At 51.7% G+C, this 19,368-nt stretch overlaps 1 protein-coding gene across 2 annotated transcripts; it reads left to right on the top strand.

Annotated features, from left to right (window-relative positions):
* Positions 1-104: 104 nt before the first annotated feature.
* Duox2 (dual oxidase 2) lies at positions 105-18,344 on the top strand. 2 transcript variants are annotated; one of them, NM_024141.2, is given in 33 exon segments: positions 105-265; positions 517-635; positions 920-1,009; positions 1,219-1,383; positions 1,858-2,045; positions 2,207-2,408; positions 2,567-2,733; positions 3,140-3,200; positions 3,316-3,412; positions 3,737-3,827; positions 4,428-4,530; positions 5,038-5,201; positions 5,742-5,917; positions 6,128-6,246; positions 6,500-6,637; positions 6,893-7,006; positions 7,171-7,373; positions 7,667-7,852; positions 8,742-8,967; positions 9,049-9,142; positions 10,444-10,631; positions 11,091-11,160; positions 12,304-12,482; positions 12,663-12,893; positions 12,976-13,075; positions 13,733-13,782; positions 14,053-14,180; positions 14,418-14,571; positions 15,717-15,949; positions 16,136-16,294; positions 16,594-16,749; positions 16,844-16,972; positions 17,112-18,341. In NM_024141.2, coding segments are annotated over 32 exon segments (4,554 nt in total). In that variant the 5' UTR covers positions 105-265; positions 517-565; the 3' UTR covers positions 17,235-18,341.
* The last annotated feature ends 1,024 nt before the right edge of the window (positions 18,345-19,368 follow it).

The following is a 19,368-nucleotide window of genomic DNA, read 5'->3' as shown; positions in this document are numbered from 1 at the left end:
CTGGGTGAGATCATGCAAACGATGGGGCGGAGACATGCAAATAACGGAAATCCCGTCCTTAACTCGACGGTTAGCCTCTGATTCACACATTTACACCTGCAGCGGTGGCGCGAGCTGACACCTGCGAGACTGCACGCAGAGAGGAGGGTGAAAGTGCATCCAGGAAGGTGAAGATTCTTGGAGCCCCGGGCAGGGAGCGGAGAAGAGAAACAAAATCTCCAAGTACACGGAAGACTGTTGAACCCGAACCGGAGCATTACACCAGGTTCTCAGTTTATTAGCCTTCCCCCCTTTTCTATCCCCCTCCTGGAGAATCGGTATGTGGGAAATTGGGGTGAGAGTACCAGGTTTTAGAACAAAGCCTCAGAGGCACTCCTGCCCAGGATGTTCAGGTGGTTGAAATCAGAACTCAGACGGGGTTGGGGTAGGGGACTGTCTCGATACTTACCAGGTTGTCCCAGAAAGCGCGTCATGAAGATGCGGGACTTGAGTAATATCTCTATGCTCCTCTCCCAGGACCAACTGTGGGAGTGTGTGTCCTCCCGCCGCCGGGATCAAGGACAGCATGCTTCCAACAAGTCTCAAGACATTGGTGCTCCTGGGCGCTCTGTTGACTGGACCCCTGGGTCCAGCAGGTAGGTAGTAAGAGCCTCTAGTTGAAAGGGTTCAGCTGGTGTCCCATGGGGGTGTGGAAAGGGAAAGGTGCAGGCAGGTGGCACCTGGAAGCTGGAAGGGTTGATCCATTTCCTATTGGGCTAGTGAACTGCAAGACTTCTCTGACTGCCTGGGCCAGGCGAAAGGATTGGAAATAGAGTTCATTGGCAGGAGTTAGCCAGCTGAGGAAGGAGTCTAAGCCCATTAGGTCATGGAGGGGTTTCTGGAAGGTTAACGCTAAGTGAAAGGCTCTCTGCCCCCACAGGTGGCCAGGATGCACCCTCACTGCCCTGGGAAGTGCAGCGCTACGACGGCTGGTTTAATAATCTCAAGTACCACCAGCGCGGTGCAGCTGGTAAATCCTGGGTTCTGCGCAGAGGAGGGCACGGAGTCGGAGTGGGGGAGAGGGCGGCCAGCGGGATTACATTCTTACCACACTCTTATGCATTCCTGGGTTAGGAAATGGGGGCGGGAGGGGGGAACGTTGAGAGCTAAGAAAAACCAGGTTTGTTGCTTCTGGGGGACGGGGAGCCTTGATCCAACTCAACTCTCTGCACTCCCCAGGCTCGCAGCTGCGTCGCCTAGTACCTGCTAATTACGCTGACGGTGTTTATCAGGCTCTGCAGGAGCCGCTACTCCCCAACGCTCGCCTGCTAAGCGACGCTGTCAGTAAGGGCAAAGCAGGGCTGCCCTCGGCGCACAACCGCACAGTGCTTGGGCTCTTCTTTGGTGAGTGTGGGAAGAGGAAACCAGGGTAGATCTGTAACTTGCTGAGTGTCCAGGGAAAGGACTACCTCAACTCGCAGAAAAAAAGAGTTTTCCAGGAAGGGCTTCTTGCCCTTCGAGGACTTAGGTGTGATTCGGGAATCTTTCTATTACACCTTACTCCAAACCAACAAGTAACATTGGATCCCCACTAAGAACTCTCAGGAACCGATGCCCTGACCATTGCTCTCTTCAAGACTAATGACTGCCACACGGGGATGAAGGGAGCTGGTTTTTCAAATCTTAACCCCCACCCCCACCCCACCCCATCTCCCGCATGCCTGCAACATTGCAAATCAAGGCTCACAGGGGATAAGCCTAAGAGACAGCATTGAAGCTTGTGCTCTGACCTCTGTGTTTTGATAATTTAGAGGCCTTTCCGATTTTGAGGTGAGCAGGACCTGCTGATTTACCCACCACTTTGCTCTCTTAACCCAGGCTACCACGTGCTCTCAGACCTGGTGAGTGTGGAAACACCAGGCTGCCCCGCAGAGTTCCTCAACATTTACATCCCACGTGGGGACCCAGTGTTTGACCCTGACAAGCGCGGGAACGTGGTGCTGCCCTTTCAGAGGAGCCGCTGGGACCGCAGCACTGGACAGAGCCCTAGCAACCCCCGAGACCTGGTGAGGACAGGCAGCCAAAGGCAGGAGGGCAGAGGGCTGGAGGGGATCTGAGGCAGGATCTGCTGGAGGCCTGGGGTCTGGCTGGGAAGGCCGGGCAGGATGAGCCTCTTGCCCACCAGCAAGAATCTGCCTGGTTCTCCTAACCCTGCTTATCCCTGCAGACCAACCAGGTGACTGGCTGGCTAGATGGCAGCGCCATCTATGGCTCCTCTCATTCCTGGAGCGACACTCTGAGGAGCTTCTCTGGAGGACAGCTGGCTTCTGGCCCTGACCCTGCTTTCCCGAGGAACTCCCAGAACTCTCTGCTCATGTGGATGGCACCAGACCCCGCCACGGGGCAGGGCGGGCCACAGGGGCTGTATGGTGAGGCTGTGGGGGTCCTGGCAGGAGGGCTAGGGTTGGGGGCACCAGGCTGCTTGGTGGTGGTGGGGGTATTGGAGGAGGGGGTCTGCCTGTGGGTCTGGGCTCCCCTGGCTCAAGCTGTTGCCCATCTCCTGTCCTGCTTCCTCCCATGGATGCAGCCTTCGGGGCCCAGCGCGGGAACAGGGAGCCCTTTCTGCAGGCACTGGGCTTGTTGTGGTTTCGATACCACAACCTGTGTGCCAAGAGGCTGGCGCAGGAGCACCCACACTGGGGGGATGAGGAGCTGTTCCAGCATGCTCGCAAGAGGGTCATTGCCACTTACCAGGTGAGTCATGCCACCGGTCCAGGGCGACTCTGCTCCCCCAACAAAGCTTCCCTGGTCCTGGACAAAGTCCCTTTCCTGTATACCCCTTTCTAATAGGGCCCTCCTTCAGGGAAAGCTAGTGTGTAGAAAAGACTACTGTACATTATAGAGAGGAAACGCTCTGTTTATGCCAGATAGTTTGAGGTTTGATCATTACTTAACATCTCTCTCCTCAGTAAATTCTTTGAAGAATCTATGATCCCTTTGCAAATGTTGACATGGGTGATTTTGCTTATGACTATAATTTAGTTGCCTTTTCTTCCTTCCCCTACAACTAACTGGCCTTGCCTGGCCCTCATCTTTGCATCTAAGTCTTCCTTCCCCACAGGCTCAGACCAACCTCTCCTTTTCCTTCTCTAACCCTCAGAACATTGCTCTATACCAATGGTTGCCCAGCTTCCTGCAGAAAACACCCCCAGAGTATTCCGGTAAGGAAGAGGAGTTATGGAAGGTGGGGGGACACCTAAATTGAAGATCCATAGACAAACGAAGGTTAGAGTGCGTGATGCCAGGGTGTGAGGTAAGACACCTGTCTTGATGCAGGGTACCGCCCTTTCATGGACCCCAGCATCTCCCCAGAGTTCGTGGCGGCCTCAGAGCAGTTCCTCTCTACCATGGTGCCCCCGGGGGTCTATATGAGGTAAGGGAAGTGTTGCCGGTTGGAACTGCACAGTATCGGAGGGGGGCTGAAACAGAATTCTGGGGTGGGAAGTTCGGATCCATGGGAAATCTCCCAGATTTAATAGCAGAATTTCAGTTACTGACTGTGGGGTGTGTCTGGCAGCTGGGGAACCCTCTGACCTCCCACCCGTAGAGATCACTCTATCCTCAAATCGAAGCCAATGTTCAAGGAAACTCACAGGTCATCCTTCAATCTTGTCCAGCCAGGAGAAGTGCTCACCTCACTCACCACAGTCAGCTTTGCCCCCAGTCCCCTCACTGTGTTTTTGGCACCCTATTTCAGAAACTCCAGCTGTCACTTCCGGGAATTCCCAAAGGAAGGTTCCAGCAGCTCTCCAGCTCTCAGGGTCTGCAACAACTACTGGATTCGGGAGGTTAGCATGAGATCAGGGTCAGAGAGTGGGGGTGGGGAGGTGGGGTCAAAGTCACTTAGCAAAAATGCTTGGAAAAGTAACAGTTTGGCTCTTGAGTAGCAGTGCTCCAAGTAGGGAGTGAAAGGCAAAGAAAATTACCTAGGAGAATTGTTCAGGAGAGCTGGAAATGCCTGGGCACAAGCAGTGTGAATGCTGTCCTTCCTGCTAGGGAAGATGAGGCAGGACTACTGCTGGAAACTCGGGCGTTCAAGCAACCTACCAAGATAGAGAGGAGAAAGGAAAGAAAGTGGAAGAAGGCAAGGGGGTGGGGAGGGGAAGGGGATGGGGAGAAGAGGAGTAAGAGACAGTGAGAAAAATCAAGCAAGAGAGTGAGCAATAGAGTCAGAGAGAGAGAGAGAGAGAGAGAGAGAGAGAGAGAGGGAGGGAGAGAGAGAGAGGGAGGGAGGGAGGGAGGGAGGGAGAGAGAGAGAGAGAGAGAGAGAGAGAGAGAGAGAGAGAGAGAGAGAGAGAGAGAGTGTAAGTTTGAAAGTGACTAGGGGCCTGTTTCCTGAGGTGCTACTGATCCAGGGTCAAAATCTTGAGTGTAATGCTTGCTTCCAGAACCCCAGTCTGAAGACTGCTCAGGACGTGGACCAGCTGCTGCTGGGAATGGCTTCCCAGATTTCAGAGCTGGAGGACAGGATAGTGATTGAAGATCTGAGAGGTGAGCTCAAAGGGTGGGGTGTCAGAGTTAGCCAACAAGCAGCCCTAGGGTACCCATGATGCAGACAGCAGATGTACACTCTCAGACTTTAAATAAATGTCAGAAGAAATTGAAATTTGAGCTCCCCCCCCCATGATAGTTTTGTGTTTGTGTTGCTTTTATTTTAAGTTGACTATGTCTGAATATGGTGGTACCGCAATCCAACACCATCTCTGGTGTTTACTTACGTCTTAAGGGTTCGTATCCAGTCCTGTTTTAAAGTTGGGACATGCAGAGAAGGAGATTTCTAGCCAGTGTCAAGAATCATCTTGAGTCTTAGAAAACCTTTCTAGAAAAAGTGCCCCTGACCACACATGGTGACCTTGGCACCACAGCAAGCAATGTCACTGATGTCATGTAGAGGAGTGCTGGGGACTAGGGCTGAGGAGAGCTCTAGATAGCTGGGTATAAGGTTGCAGTGCATGGAGAGGGTTGGGATGACTGACTCAAAGTCTGGTCTCTTTTCAGATTACTGGCCTGGCCCAGACAGATACTCTCGCACAGACTACGTGGCTAGCAGTATCCAGAGTGGCCGAGATATGGGGCTGCCCAGTTATAGCCAGGCTCTGCAGGCCTTAGGACTGGAGCCTCCCAAGAATTGGAGTGCTCTCAACCCCAAAGTGGATCCCCAGGTTAATAGAAATAATAATAACAACACACTAACAATGGCAGTTGGGTGGGTGTGGGGTGAGGAATGGTTCAGTTGCTAACATGCTCGTCATGCAAGCGTGGGGACCTGAATTTGGATTTCCAGCGCCCACATAAAAGTCTGAGATGGGTTTTGTGATCCCAGTTCTAAGGGTACAGAGACAGGAGGACTCCTGACCCTTATTAGACAGCCAACCCAAACAGGCTTAGACCCTGTTTCAAAGAATAAGGTAGAGAGTGATTGAGGAAGACTCTCTGTGTCAACCACTGGAATCTACAGGCACACATACTCATGTACAGAAACATGCACACACACCCCAACACACACACACACACACACACACACACACACACACACACACACACACAAGATAACAGTAGCCAAAGCTTTTCCATGCTGTTCCAAATATCTCTACTTGATCTATGTAAGAATTTATGAGGTAGTCTCTCTCAGTGCTGCAGTTTTGCTGTTGACATCGTCCGTAAGGTGGGGTGTACAATTACTTCCTTTCCTGATGCTCCAGGTGCTGGAGGCCACAGCTGCTCTGTACAACCAGGACCTGTCCCGGTTGGAACTATTCCTGGGAGGGCTCCTGGAGAGCCATGGGGACCCTGGACCTCTATTCAGCAACATCATTCTTGACCAGTTTGTAAGGCTCCGGGATGGTGATCGCTACTGGTTTGAGAACACTAGGAACGGGTAAGGCCTGTCTGTGCCCTGCTTAAGACTTCTCCTTGGTGTGGGGTCACAGAAACTCTGTCTGGTCCTAGATGGCCCCCACGGGTCTTGATTCCAGGGGCCTACCACACTTTCAATTACTCTAGTCTCTTCACATGAATCCTTGGGCCTGAGGCCACTGGAAGACTGAAATCCCCTTCTTATCCCAGCAATGGCCTTCCCCCCATTTAGGCTGTTCTCCAAGGAGGAGATTGCAGAAATCAGAAACACCACCTTGCGGGATGTACTGGTAGCTGTCTCCAATGTGGACCCCAGTGCCTTGCAGCCCAATGTTTTCTTCTGGCAAGAAGGTGCTGTACAGGGAGACTCGTGCTTTCTGTGTGTTGGGCTGCTTCCTATGCTACAGTCTAGGCTGGCCCAAGAGCAATCGAGTGGGGCGGATACTAAGAGATTAGATATGGAAGAGGTCTTTTGAGGGGAACAAGTTCCAGTGGGGTAGGTTTGGGAATGGGAGAAGATATTTCGTCCTTTCTAAGGTAGGAGACAAGGCTTACCCAAGGAGTAGGGGCTCTTGGGCTCAGTCTTCTGTGACTTGTCCCTTAGGTGCACCCTGCCCACAGCCTCAGCAACTCACAACTGAAGGCTTGCCCCAGTGTGTGCCTGTTACTGTGATTGACTACTTTGAGGGCAGTGGTGCTGGCTATGGTGTCACCCTCCTGGCTGTCTGCTGCTTTCCAGTAGGTAAGTGCTTTAGCTCTCCCTACCTCTCTTCTGACCTCCTCCTCTTCACAGACTGGCCCAGTCATTTCTCTCCCCACCCCACCCGCTGCCCTTTACCACCCCATTACAAGCTGGTTTTCAGGGCTGGTTCCTTTGCGTAGCTTGAGCCAGGCTAGGGTGTCCTGATCTGCTAAGGAGCTATACCTGAAGCTTCCCTTGAAGCTATGAGCAAAGGGTTCTCCTCCCCTCTCACTAGTCTCTTCTGGTCCCCTTCAGTGAGTCTGATTATTGCTTGGGTGGTGGCTCGTTTCCGGAACCGAGAACGCAAGATGCTACTAAAGAAAGGCAAGGAGAGTCTAAAGAAACAGACAGCCAGTGATGGAGTACCAGGTGAGAAGCCTGAGGGCTAAGAGGAGGGAGAGGGAGCCAGGGCCTGAGGGGGAAAAAACGTGTTGCAGGGTAGGATGGAAGCCAGGCTCACTAGAACTACACATTCATATCAGACAACCGCATGGGCTCTGCTGAGTCACCATGCACAATTATCCTTTCCTCAGCGATGGAGTGGCCAGGCCCCAAGGAGAGCAGCTACCCAGTCACTGTCCAGCTGCTTCCAGACAGGAGTCTGAAGGTCCTTGACAAAAGGCTCACTGTGCTCCGTACCATCCAACTGCAGCCCACACAGCAGGTCAACCTCATCCTGTCCAGCAGCCATGGACGCCGCACCCTGTTGCTCAAGATCCCCAAGGAGTACGACCTGGTACAGCTCATCCTGCCTCCCTCTGTGGGCTGTTTTCATATGTATCCCTTCTTGCATGCGAGTCTTCTCAGCTCTGTGTTCTCAACTACAGAGTTTACTCATGGAGGCTATGCTGGGAAAGGAGGCTCCTTTCAGAAGCTTCCAGACTCACTTGACCCCTGAGGTCACTCTCTAGCCACAGCCTGGATGGTCACAGAAGAGACTTCTCTTCTTCCCTCAGCCTGAGGTCCTTTGAAGCAGGACTGGATCGGGAAAGCCAGCCCCAGACATAATGAGGCTTTTCTCCCACCTAGGTGCTGATGTTTAACTCTGAAGAGGACCGGGATGCCTTCGTGCAGCTGTTGCAAGACCTCTGCGTCTGCTCCACTCCCGGCCTCCGCATAGCTGAGATGGATGAGAAGGAGCTACTGAGAAAGGCTGTGACCAAGCAGCAGCGGGCAGGCATCTTGGAGATCTTCTTCAGACAGCTTTTTGCTCAGGTGCCATGAGTTATACTTGGCTCAGGGGACGGAGCCAACCCGAGCTGAGTGGGTTCTCGTGGGTGAATTAAGATCTCACACTGTAGGCTAGAGACGGACACTCTTGGTTGGATCCTTGGGCAATTCACATGTTCTTGTCTCTGTGTTCCTTACCTTGTCATCTAACGAATGGTGACTAAAGCTGTGTCCATTGCACTGCTAAGAGGGGCCAGCGAGATCATCAATGCGATGGATTCGCTAATGGTACCTCTGGACCAGCAAGTGTCAACTGACTTAGAAACTTAATAGAAATGCTGATACTCAGACTCCTCCCCAAACAGATTGAATGAGGAGCTCTGGGGGTGATCCCCAGAAAGCTTCACTTTTACAAGTCCTTCTAGGTGATGCTGATATAGACTTGAGTCTGGAAATCACCATTCTATGGACCTTGTTTAGCCTCAGTACTTGGTACATTGTGAGCATAACAAAAGGTAGCGATGTGTTAGTTTTAAATTGTCTGTACGCTGATAGGATTCAGTTTCTAGGCACATGGCAATTCTACCTGAATTAGCATGAGCATACAGGCTCTGTTCATGTTATAGCCAATACCCACTGCATCGCATGCAGGCTCTTTCTCTTTTCACTCCCCAACTTTGCTCCCTGCCTCGTACGCTCCCTGTTTCTCCCCATCAGTACTCTCCTTGCTGGATGGAGCTTGGGTCCAGAGAGAAACAGAAAGCTTGTAAAGATTCAGTCAACCCCTCCTATGGGAGAGTAGAGGCCCCATGAGTATGTTTCGGAGTGGGTTTTCTGAACTGCACACAGGGGAGATGTGAGTCATTGAACGGTCTCCATCCCAGCTAGGTAAGCGAGGCCTTACCTCCTGCTCTCCCTTTCTGTGCCTGTACAGGTGCTGGACATCAATCAGGCCGACGCAGGGACTCTGCCTCTGGACTCATCCCAGCAAGTACGAGAGGCTCTGACCTGTGAACTGAGCAGAGCGGAGTTTGCGGACTCCCTGGGCCTCAAGCCCCAGGATATGTTTGTGGAGTCCATGTTTTCTCTGGCCGACAAGGATGGCAATGGCTACATATCCTTCCGGGAGTTCCTGGACATCCTGGTGGTTTTCATGAAAGGTAGGGGTGGGGACTAGAGGAGCATCTGAGGAACCACAAGCTTGCTAGCAAGGAAGTGACTACATCTCCTTTCTCTCTCAGGTTCCCCACAGGACAAGTCTCGCCTAATGTTTACCATGTATGACCTGGATGGAAATGGCTTTCTCTCCAAGGAGGAATTCTTCACCATGATGCGGTACAGGCTGGGCCTTTCCAATCCTGAGCCAGCTTAAGGTTTTAAATAGAAAAGCAAGTCAGGTCAGAGGAGGGAGGCAAGGAGGCTGAATGGTACATACTGCATCCTGAATGTTCAAGACATACAACTTCACATTGAGGCATATCTCTCCATTTTTTGTTGAATCCGCTTCTTTTTCATGCTGACATTAACATGCAGGCATTTGGTACATAGTCCACTGAAAAAGGCAAAGAGAAGTACATGAGAGGGAATGGACAGAGCTCAGCAGCCCAGATTCTTTTAAAGTGTCTTAACATTCTCTTTCCCCGACAATCCCAACCCAGACTGCCGCCTCCTCCTCCTCCTCCTCCTCTTTGGAGATTTTATTTATTTATTTTTATCTTATGTGCATTGGTGGTTTGCCTACATGTATGTCTGTGTGAAGGTGTTGGATCCCCTGGAACTGGAATTACAGACAGTTGTGAGCTGCCATGTGGGTGCTGGGTACCAAACCTGAGTCCTCTGGAAGAACAGCCAGTGCTCTTACCCACTGAGCCATCTTTCTAGTCCCCAACATAGACTTCTAAAACGGTAAAACTGACTACAGCCTGTATCTCATTAGCACATCACTGCAGCCCCAGTCCTGGCTACGTTTCAGGAAATCCAGGAGGTCCCATCAGCAATGGCCGCTCCCATTGTTTTCAGTCTATAATAAAATGTGTACCTTGCTGTGACTCAGTGGCATGATGCTTTTTTAGCGTGGTGATAGTGCCTGCTTGGCCTTATACACACACACACACGTTTTGGTCCCAGTGCACAACGTAGGAAGAGTTACCACTGCAGCACTATGGGTGCCATCAGACTTGGGCCTGAGCGGGTCCTCCACATGGCCTAGGGTATAGGCAGAAGGAGGCAGCTGACATTTTAACCACTCCCCCTCCCACATGCTAGTGTCCTCTTTGGATGGTGAAAGTGGGGACTCAGAGGTGGATGGGTATGGGTGAGCTTCCACAGAAGAGAGTCAGCAGCGAGCCCATCATGAGAGAGGGCCATGGTGTATCCTGGACCCATCTCTGCAGCAAGTGTTTTTCTTTCCCATTTGTTTCCATGTCTTTAGGTGGGGGTGGGGGGCACTGCTTTTCTAAGTTTTCAAGGTCCTTTGAGCCTGGAGCCATCACCTCACTGGCCTTAGTGTCACCTCCAGACCGAAGGACACTTTCCAGTGACATTTCCCAGGTTGCTGGTGACAACATTAGGTAATCTGGAGACCTGCCCCAGCCTGTCCTTGCTAGATGACAGTTACTGTTTCTATACTCCCCTAGGTCCTTCATCGAGATCTCCAACAACTGCCTGTCCAAGGACCAGCTGGCTGAGGTGGTGGAATCCATGTTCCGGGAGTCGGGCTTCCAGGACAAGGAGGAGCTGACCTGGGAGGACTTCCATTTCATGCTGCGCGACCACGACAGCGATCTCCGATTCACACAGCTCTGTGTCAAAGGTGGGGCTGGAGGTGTGTGAGTATGGAAAGAAGATGAGGAGTCTCCTAAACAGAGTTTCTGGTGGACATAACACAGGTCTTATTTGCTTCCCCACGAGTCCTTGGTGGTTCGTACTGAGCTCAGCTTGGATACTCAGAGACGAGTTGTACATTGTACAAAAGTTGCTCACTAAAGCTGATGGACAGACCATTGGCATTGGCTTGGGGGTGTATCTGGCCAGAGCAGGGAACCTTGTTTTCTTTTTCACCAAGAACATGTAGAGTTCTATCTTCCAGAGCCCCTTTCTTCTCTGTGCACACTGTCTGCCCTGTGTACAGGGAGGAAAATAGGGCTGAAGCCCCAGATTTGGACATGACTAAGTCACTACCAAACACTGAGCAGCCTTTCCAGGTCCCAGGAGGAGAGGACAGTATCCCACCCAACTCAGTCCTTCTAGAGAAGCCAATCTGGATTCCCTTTCTCCTTTCTAGGCACCGGGGACATCTTTAAGCAAAGCAATGCCTGTCGAGTCTCATTCCTCACCCGGACTCCTGGGAACAGGTTTGTGGCATGGGAGGGACTGGGGTCTCCTAGGCTAGATCCATGGAGAGAAACAGGAAGGAAGCAGAACTAGCTGATTAGCCACTGATCAGATATTTGCCTTGGCAAGGTCGGTGTCAGTCCAAACTCCAGCTGCTTCCTACAGCCTGTGCTGTTCAAAAGCTTTGGTTCTCTCCCTGCCACTCCCGGCCTGAGTCGCCCTAAGGACAGATGTGCAGATTGTAGCTACTCATCCTGTTTTGTTCTTTCCTGCTCGGGTGGGGTCCTTCCCTGGACTGCACCCCAACTTTAACATGGCAACTCTTCTCTTGGCTGCAACAATCAAACACAAACAGGTTCCAGGGCTTTTATTTGTCTGATTTTTCGGTTCCTGCCCCCCAGAAATGGTACTCCCTGACACAGAAATCCCAGAGCTGAGAAGTGCTGGCCTAAAGAAGAGGTTTGGCAAAAGGAGAGTATTTCCTAGATTCCTGGATTCCCAGGATTCTTGGAAAGAAGTCTCAGGGTCGCTGAGCCCTGACACAACACCTTAAGTCTCCTTCCATTCGACATACATGATGGGATACTAGGAGCTCTCCATGAAACACCTGAACTGCTGTAGCTCCTGGGCCAGGAAACCCACTGCCTCTTCTTTTGTAGGGAGGAACCCTACAGCCCTTAGCAGGAGAGACAGGACACTAGTGAGAAAGTGGCTCCTTGACCTTCCCCCAGGGCTGCCCATTGAAGGACTGGAGCATCCAGTGACCTCAGTTTCACTCGGGCTCTAAACTCATCTTTAGGCAAGATGCCTAGCTCAGAACTCTACCACCGTGGCAGTAAGAGCCTCCTGGCTTCTGCTGCCTTGGGTGCATAAGTAAGTAGGCCAGTGTAGAGGGCAAAGGATGAGGGTGCAGAACGAGAGAGAGAGAGACAGAGAGACAGAGAGACAGAGACAGACAGAGACAGACACAGAGAGAAAGGAAGGTGTCTGGAACAAGTAAGAATTGGGGTAAGGGTCAGGAGAGCAAGGGCTGCTTGTCTCCCTTCCACTGTTATGACCCATCCATCCTTCATGATTACTAACTAGATCTTCACTTACAGGTAGCACTGAGGGAAGGCCAAGGAACCCCTTCCTCACCAATGCCCTGTCTATCGATGCTACAGGGTAATGGCTCCCTCTCCCCGGCTGTACACGGAAGCACTGCAGGAGAAAATGCAGAGGGGCTTCCTAGCCCAGAAGCTCAAGCAGTTCAAGCGGTTTGTGGAAAACTACCGGCGCCACATCGTGTGTGTTACAATCTTCTCAGCCATCTGCGCAGGCCTGTTTGCAGACCGTGCCTACTGTAAGAGTGCCAGGTTGTGGGCAGTGGGCAGGGAGCATGCCATACCTCAGTGGGGAGTGAAGAGTCCTCTGGCTGCCCTTCCCAGTCCTCAGTGTCTGGATGGCAGAGCTCAGGCACTCTGACTCAGGCTGAGGATCCTGTCTTGTGTGCAATGCTGACCTGCCTCAACTCTGTCTCCAGACTATGGCTTTGCCTCGCCACCCACGGACATTGAAGAAACCACCTATGTGGGCATCATCCTGTCCCGGGGCACAGCAGCCAGCATCTCCTTCATGTTCTCCTACATCCTGCTCACCATGTGCCGCAACCTCATCACCTTCCTGCGGGAGACCTTCCTCAACCGCTACATTCCCTTTGATGCCGCTGTGGACTTCCACCGCTGGATCGCCATGGCTGCGGTTGTCCTAGCTGGTATGTGGCTCCTGAGATGGGAGATGGGAGATGGGAGTAGTGCTGGTCCCAGTTCCTATCTCTGACATGATGTCTCTTTCAGTTGTGCACAGTCTTGGACATGCAGTCAACGTGTACATCTTCTCAGTCAGTCCCCTCAGCCTGATGACCTGCGTCTTCCCTAGTGTCTTTGTGAATGATGGGTCAGTTCAGGGGACGGCACCTGGGTGGGCCTAAGGGCATAAAAGGAAAGAAATAGATGACCACGGAAGCAGTTTCTCATTGCATGAAGGCGCAAAGCTGTCCCTCATGGGGAAGCTGAAAGGTGACTGACTTTCCTTCAGGAAGGAAGCTGTCTGTGACTGACCAGGAAAGGACCTTAGGAGATGACATCAGAGCCTCTTTCCCATTTGACACACAGTTTATTATCTCAGTTTGATACCCGCTCATTGGACAAATATTTATTCACCATGTGCTGGGTGTTTTATTCAAGTGCCAGAGAGCAGGGCCATTCCAGATGTGTGCAGTTGTTGAACGCTTTTGCTATGCACTTGATGTTGCTGTGCACAGAACGCAAGTCCCTGCCCTCACTAATCTCACAGCATAATGGACCAAGTACTCGGGGAGGCAAGCAAGGCTCGACTGCAGGAAGAGAATGTGGGATAGACTAGCATGAAAAGCTATGGTGGGTGCAGGCGTAGAACTGTGACAGAGGACACCATGTTCCTTGGAAGGATCCCTTAGCCATCTTAGAGGAGTCCTAGTAACCTTAGGAGTCAGGGGCAGTGTCAGGCTGTGGTGGGGGAGTGGCAAACCTCCTTTTGCCTCAGCCAGAGGCTTACCGTGCCTTTACCCCACAGGTCCAAGCTTCCCCCAAAGTACTACTGGTGGTTCTTCGAGACAGTTCCAGGTAGGAAATGGAGCTGCGTGTGGGATCTGAACACTCCAACTGCATATCACCTCCTTTTTCTCCTCTTCCTGAATATATACTGGCCTGTAATAGCCATAGGCCCTTTCTGATAGGCCAGCCCCAGCTTCAGCCCCTCCAGATATGCTATTCTGAAGCCCTACAGGAATAGAGCCAAAGTGAAGTAGAGCGGCATGGGCAGATGTCCTGTTGTATTTTCAGCTTAGGACGAGGTTCTGAGGATACCCACTGACCCTGTCCTCCTGCCCCCAGGTATGACAGGAGTACTCCTGCTCCTGGTCCTGGCTATCATGTATGTGTTTGCCTCCCACCACTTCCGCCGCCACAGTTTCCGGGGCTTCTGGTTGACCCACCACCTCTATGTTGTGCTTTATGCCCTGGTGAGTGCCTTCCCCAGGCAGGGGTGAACATTGGAGGGGGACCCTTGGAATGGAAAGGGAGTGTAAAGTAGGAAAAAATGGAGAATTAGACCCAAGGTCTGTGATTCTGAGCGCCAAGACCCCACCCTGGGGTCTGTGCTAGTCCATCAGACCCAGTGCCTGGGTGGGCCACGCCTGACAGGGAGGAGCCACTGGGGGCCTGGTGGATGGTGCTGTACTAACTGGCCATGTTTCCAGATCATCATCCATGGCAGCTATGCCCTCATCCAATTACCCAGCTTCCACATCTACTTCCTGGTCCCCGCCATTATCTATGTGGGGGACAAGCTGGTGAGCCTGAGCCGGAAGAAGGTGGAGATCAGTGTGGTGAAGGCTGAGCTGCTGCCTTCAGGTAAGACCTGGCCTAACCCAGGCATGAGGAACCAGTCTGCTCCTCAGACATAATGGGGGCTTGTCAGGTTTGCTGACCCCTACCTCTGACATCCTCTTGAGGAGCCCTGAACATTTTCTGATAGAAACAACACCCCAAGAAGGGCTGTGTGCTTAGTCCCTCATGAGACTTGCAGACAAGGGGCTAGGGAGACAACTCAGCAGTCAAAAGCACGTTCTTCTCTTTCAAAGAACCCGAGGTCAGTTCTCAGCACCCACGCCAGGCAGCTCAGAACCAGCTCCAGGGAATACAGTGCCCCCTCTGTCCTTCATAGGCACCTGCACTCACAGGTCCACATACCTAAACACAGACAAGCATATATACACATCATTAAAAATACAGAAAGAGGCCCGCAGACAGTGAGAAGCAATGCTGGGAAGAGGTGGGTGGAGCGATGTTTCAGGAGAGACAGGCTTCCAGTGTGCAGTGTGGTTCACATCAGAGAGGCAAACAGCCCTGACAGCCAGAGTGCTGCTCTGTCCAAACTGGCTGATTCGAGGGTTTGTATCACTATAGAGGGAAGGGGGGTGATTTAGGTGTCATAGCATTGTCTAACCTCTAGGATTGACATTGCAAAGAATTCAAATTTATTTCAGTTAAGACTGCATGGGGGATAAAGTTAAAGTAGCTTTTCATACTATCCAAAACTTGTTAACTTCCTTTTTCAACAAATGTAAGTAAACCTGAGGCCCAGCGGTGGTCAAGCAACAAACACTATTCGACTAGGACTTGGTAACAAGTCAGATATCTGTGGAAGTTACCTCCGTGTGTGTGTGTGTGTGTGTGTCAGGGTGGGGGATGGATAAGCTTCTGGGGATCTGAAGAGCCCTTCACCCTGTAGACTGCTGTTCTGGCAGTGCTATGAGCCTGCACCCTCTGCACGATGAGGCGGGAGAAAAGAAAGACACTGGATTGGGGCAGAGGTGGCCACCTCTTACGTCACCCAGGAAACAGGAGACGCAACTACTCTCAGCCCCAGCATACCACCTGCCTAGACCCTGTGCCTGTGTGAGACCCTCTGGGCCTCAGAAGTGTAGAAAGAGCAAACACCGTCCATCTTTGGGTACAATTTCTGATCTAGGCTCTTCTCCCACTCTGACCCCTAGGGGTGACCTATCTGCAGTTCCAGCGGCCCAAGACTTTTGAGTACAAATCCGGGCAGTGGGTGCGGATCGCTTGCTTGAGTCTGGGAACCAATGAGTACCACCCCTTCACGCTGACCTCCGCACCCCATGAGGACACACTCAGCCTGCACATCCGGGCTGTGGGACCTTGGACTACTCGCCTCAGGGAGATCTACTCACCTCCAGTGGGTGGCACCAGCGCCAGATACCCAAAGGTGCCCATCCCTGGAAATGTCCCTGCTCCCTGTATCCTGACACTAGACGCCTCAGTATCTTTCATGATTAAGCTAGTCTGAAAGACTTCTGAGGTGTTCTTTCCTCGACCTCTGTTAGGCTTCCCCATTTCTGGCCTCAGAGTTGGGGAAAGGCCGGGCCCATCTCACTTCTCCTTCTCTTGGCAGCTGTACCTCGATGGACCATTCGGAGAGGGCCACCAGGAATGGCACAAGTTTGAGGTGTCGGTGCTGGTAGGAGGGGGCATTGGGGTCACCCCCTTTGCCTCCATCCTCAAAGACCTGGTCTTCAAATCGTCCATGGGTACCCAGATGCTATGTAAGAAGGTGAGCATCTTTTCTCCACTCCGTGTGGGAAATGTGTGGCCCGATGGAGCCCAGGCATCACAGCAGTACACTCCTGGCTTCCAACTGCAGGGTCTGTGTGGACCATTACACACAGTAGTTCAGATATCGAATCTTGAGTGTGGATAGGAGAGTGGCCAGAAGGCTCTCTGCTGGCCTTTTGTCCTTTGGAGGCTAAGACTTAGAGCATCGCTCTACACAGGATATCTGAGGCTTCCTAGCATCTCAGAATGTAGGGAGGCAGACCCGAGCTGGCCCTGAGCCCCAGTGTGTGTCTTCAGATCTACTTCATCTGGGTGACAAGGACTCAGCGGCAGTTTGAGTGGCTGGCTGACATCATCCGGGAAGTGGAGGAGAATGACAGCCGGGACCTGGTGTCTGTGCACATCTATATCACTCAGCTGGCTGAGAAGTTTGACCTCAGGACGACCATGCTGGTAGGTCAGGGCCAGCCAGCCATGACAGGCGGGGCGCTCTCAGGGTCGAGGGTTGGTCCTGGCCATGACTTTCCTCCCCCATCTCACTCCCCAGTACATCTGTGAGAGGCACTTCCAGAAGGTGCTGAACAGGAGTCTGTTCACGGGCCTGCGCTCTGTCACCCACTTTGGTCGCCCTCCCTTTGAGCTCTTCTTAGACTCTCTGCAGGAGGTTCATCCACAGGTGGGTCCATCCCCTCCCACCCTAGGACCCTGTTTCATTTTCTCATCTTGGTCTGATTATCGTGGTCAGGCTGGAGAAGCTGATCTCCCTGGGCAGTGGGTATTTCAAGGCTCCAAGGCACATGTCTCTCCATGGACAGGTACATAAGATTGGTGTGTTCAGCTGTGGTCCTCCAGGGATGACCAAGAATGTGGAGAAGGCCTGTCAGCTCATCAACAGGCAGGACCGGGCCCACTTTGTGCATCATTATGAGAACTTCTGAGCCTGCCCTCCTGGATCCCTGTCCGGTCTGCTGCCCTCTGTCTTCTGTTACCGTCACTTGAGACCACAGTCAGGGAACTGGAGCCCCTCCCCTCATAGCATCTATGTTCTGGGCAGGTAGACAAGGTCAGTCCAATACCTACCTCATGACATAGCAAGTTATGGGATGTCCAGCAAGGAAAGGAAAACCCCTATTTCTGACAACTGTGGATGGGAACAGAACACTGGGGGTCGCCTCTGACAGGTCTATGTTTCTGTTTTGCCTTCACAAAACTGCTGTGGGTTTTTCTTGGGGGGGGAATCATTTGAGGAAAGCAGGACAATCTCCTCTGAGTTTGTCTCAGAAACCACATACCAAAAACCTGCACAGCCCACCTGCCTCAACTCGGGCTCTGGGTGCCCCCTGCCCCAGCCTCTGCCCTGCACCTTCCTGCTCTGAGAGGGCCACAGAGCCAGAGAACAGATGCCCTGAGTTCCCAATGTCATCCATGCTGTGACCCTTCAGTGAATCCTCCTATGAGCATGAAGGTGTTCCCTGGGCCCCAAGGTCAAGACAGCAATGGTCTCTCTTCCACACACTCCAAACCCCTCAACTCCTTTTCCCCAGAGGAGGCAAGACAGCTTTCTTCGGTTGTGCAGTGCCGTAAGGGAATCGGCTGCCCAATCGCAGCACAGAGAGATGTCACCTCGACCTGTGAAGACCCCTTTCCTTCCTTCCCTGGAATTTTACTAAAAAGCTGAGCTGTAACATATGTATATTTGCATAAAGTGTATAAATCTTACAGTAGCTACCATCCTAGTCAAGATGGAAAACATTTCCACATTCCCGTGGCCCCAGAAGCTTCTCCTTCACGTAAACACAACCACTATCGTGACTTGTGTCACTGCGGTTTGGGTCATATGGAATGCACTTTCGATCTTGGCCTCCTTCTCATCCCGTGATGTTTTTGTGATTCATCCAGGCCATTGTGTCTGTTGGACGTTTGTTCCTTTTCATTGCTGAGAAGCCTTCCATTACAGAGATGAATCTGTTTGTTTAGTCATTCTGCTGGTAGGCAGCTGGGTTTGTTTCTGGGCTTGGCTGATTGTAAATAAAGTTGCTATAAACATTCGTATGTCTGTCATTTCTCTGGGTGTTGCTTTATCTAGGAGAAGAATTGCTGGGCCATGATACTGGAGAGCTGGTAGGATTTGTAGCAAGGAGAGTTTCAGGCAAACTCAACATCCCCGAGGCAGGATCTTTTCCTTGGTGGGTTTATTCAAAAGCCGAATATCTCCATAGTGAAGCCAACTGTGATGACGCTGGGCAAACAGGCCAGAGCCCAAGAAACCTGGGACTCTGGCACCAATTCTGTCTGTAAAGACCACAAAGGAGTGTTCCCAATGTCTTTGAACCTATTTCTATATTTATTCAGCTGCCCGTAAAGAAATTGTGAAGTGAGATAGTGTGACCCAGACAAATCAGATAAATCAGATAGATGGGAAGAACCCCCCCCAACACACACACACAATGTTTTACAATTATAATGTGTTAAGTTTTGGTCTGTTTAATTTTTAAGTTTCACTAAATGTGTCCTTTTTAAAATAAATAGCAGTGAACATATTTAAGAACAGCATTATGTATGCCCTGGCCTCTGGCGCTCCTGGTATTCACTAAGTCACAGAGTCCCCAGTCCTGATCTCCAGACTCTTAGATGTCACCGTAGCTTTATTCTCAGATCTCACCTGTCAGCTCTTTCTTCCAAAAATATTTTTCTATCTTTTTTTGGATATTTTATGTATTTATATTTCAAATGTTGTCCCCTTTCCTGGTTCCCCCCCTCTCCCATCCTCCCTCCCCATGCTTCTAAGAGGATGCTCCCCTTCCCACCCACTCACTCCCACCTCAACACCCTGGCATTCACCTACACTGGGGAAAACAGCCTTAACATTTTTCTATTGTATCCTAACCCACTCATCCTTCCTAGACTATCAAATGCCATTAACATGGCCACCAGAGTCCTCTCTAACATCCCTTCCTTCTCTTGCCCTTCTGGGGAAATGACAGTCTCACGAAGAGTCTGTGATCTTAAAGATGTTTGTGCCTCTACTAGTTGCTCCGACTCCAAGGCCACGCTAAGCGCATGCCCCGCTGG

Source organism: Rattus norvegicus, chromosome 3, assembly GCF_021556685.1.
Source record: "Rattus norvegicus strain SHRSP/BbbUtx chromosome 3, alternate assembly SHRSP_T2T, whole genome shotgun sequence".
In the NCBI taxonomy this organism is placed as follows: Eukaryota; Metazoa; Chordata; class Mammalia; order Rodentia; family Muridae; genus Rattus; species Rattus norvegicus.
This window is presented reverse-complemented; position numbering and strand designations above follow the sequence as displayed.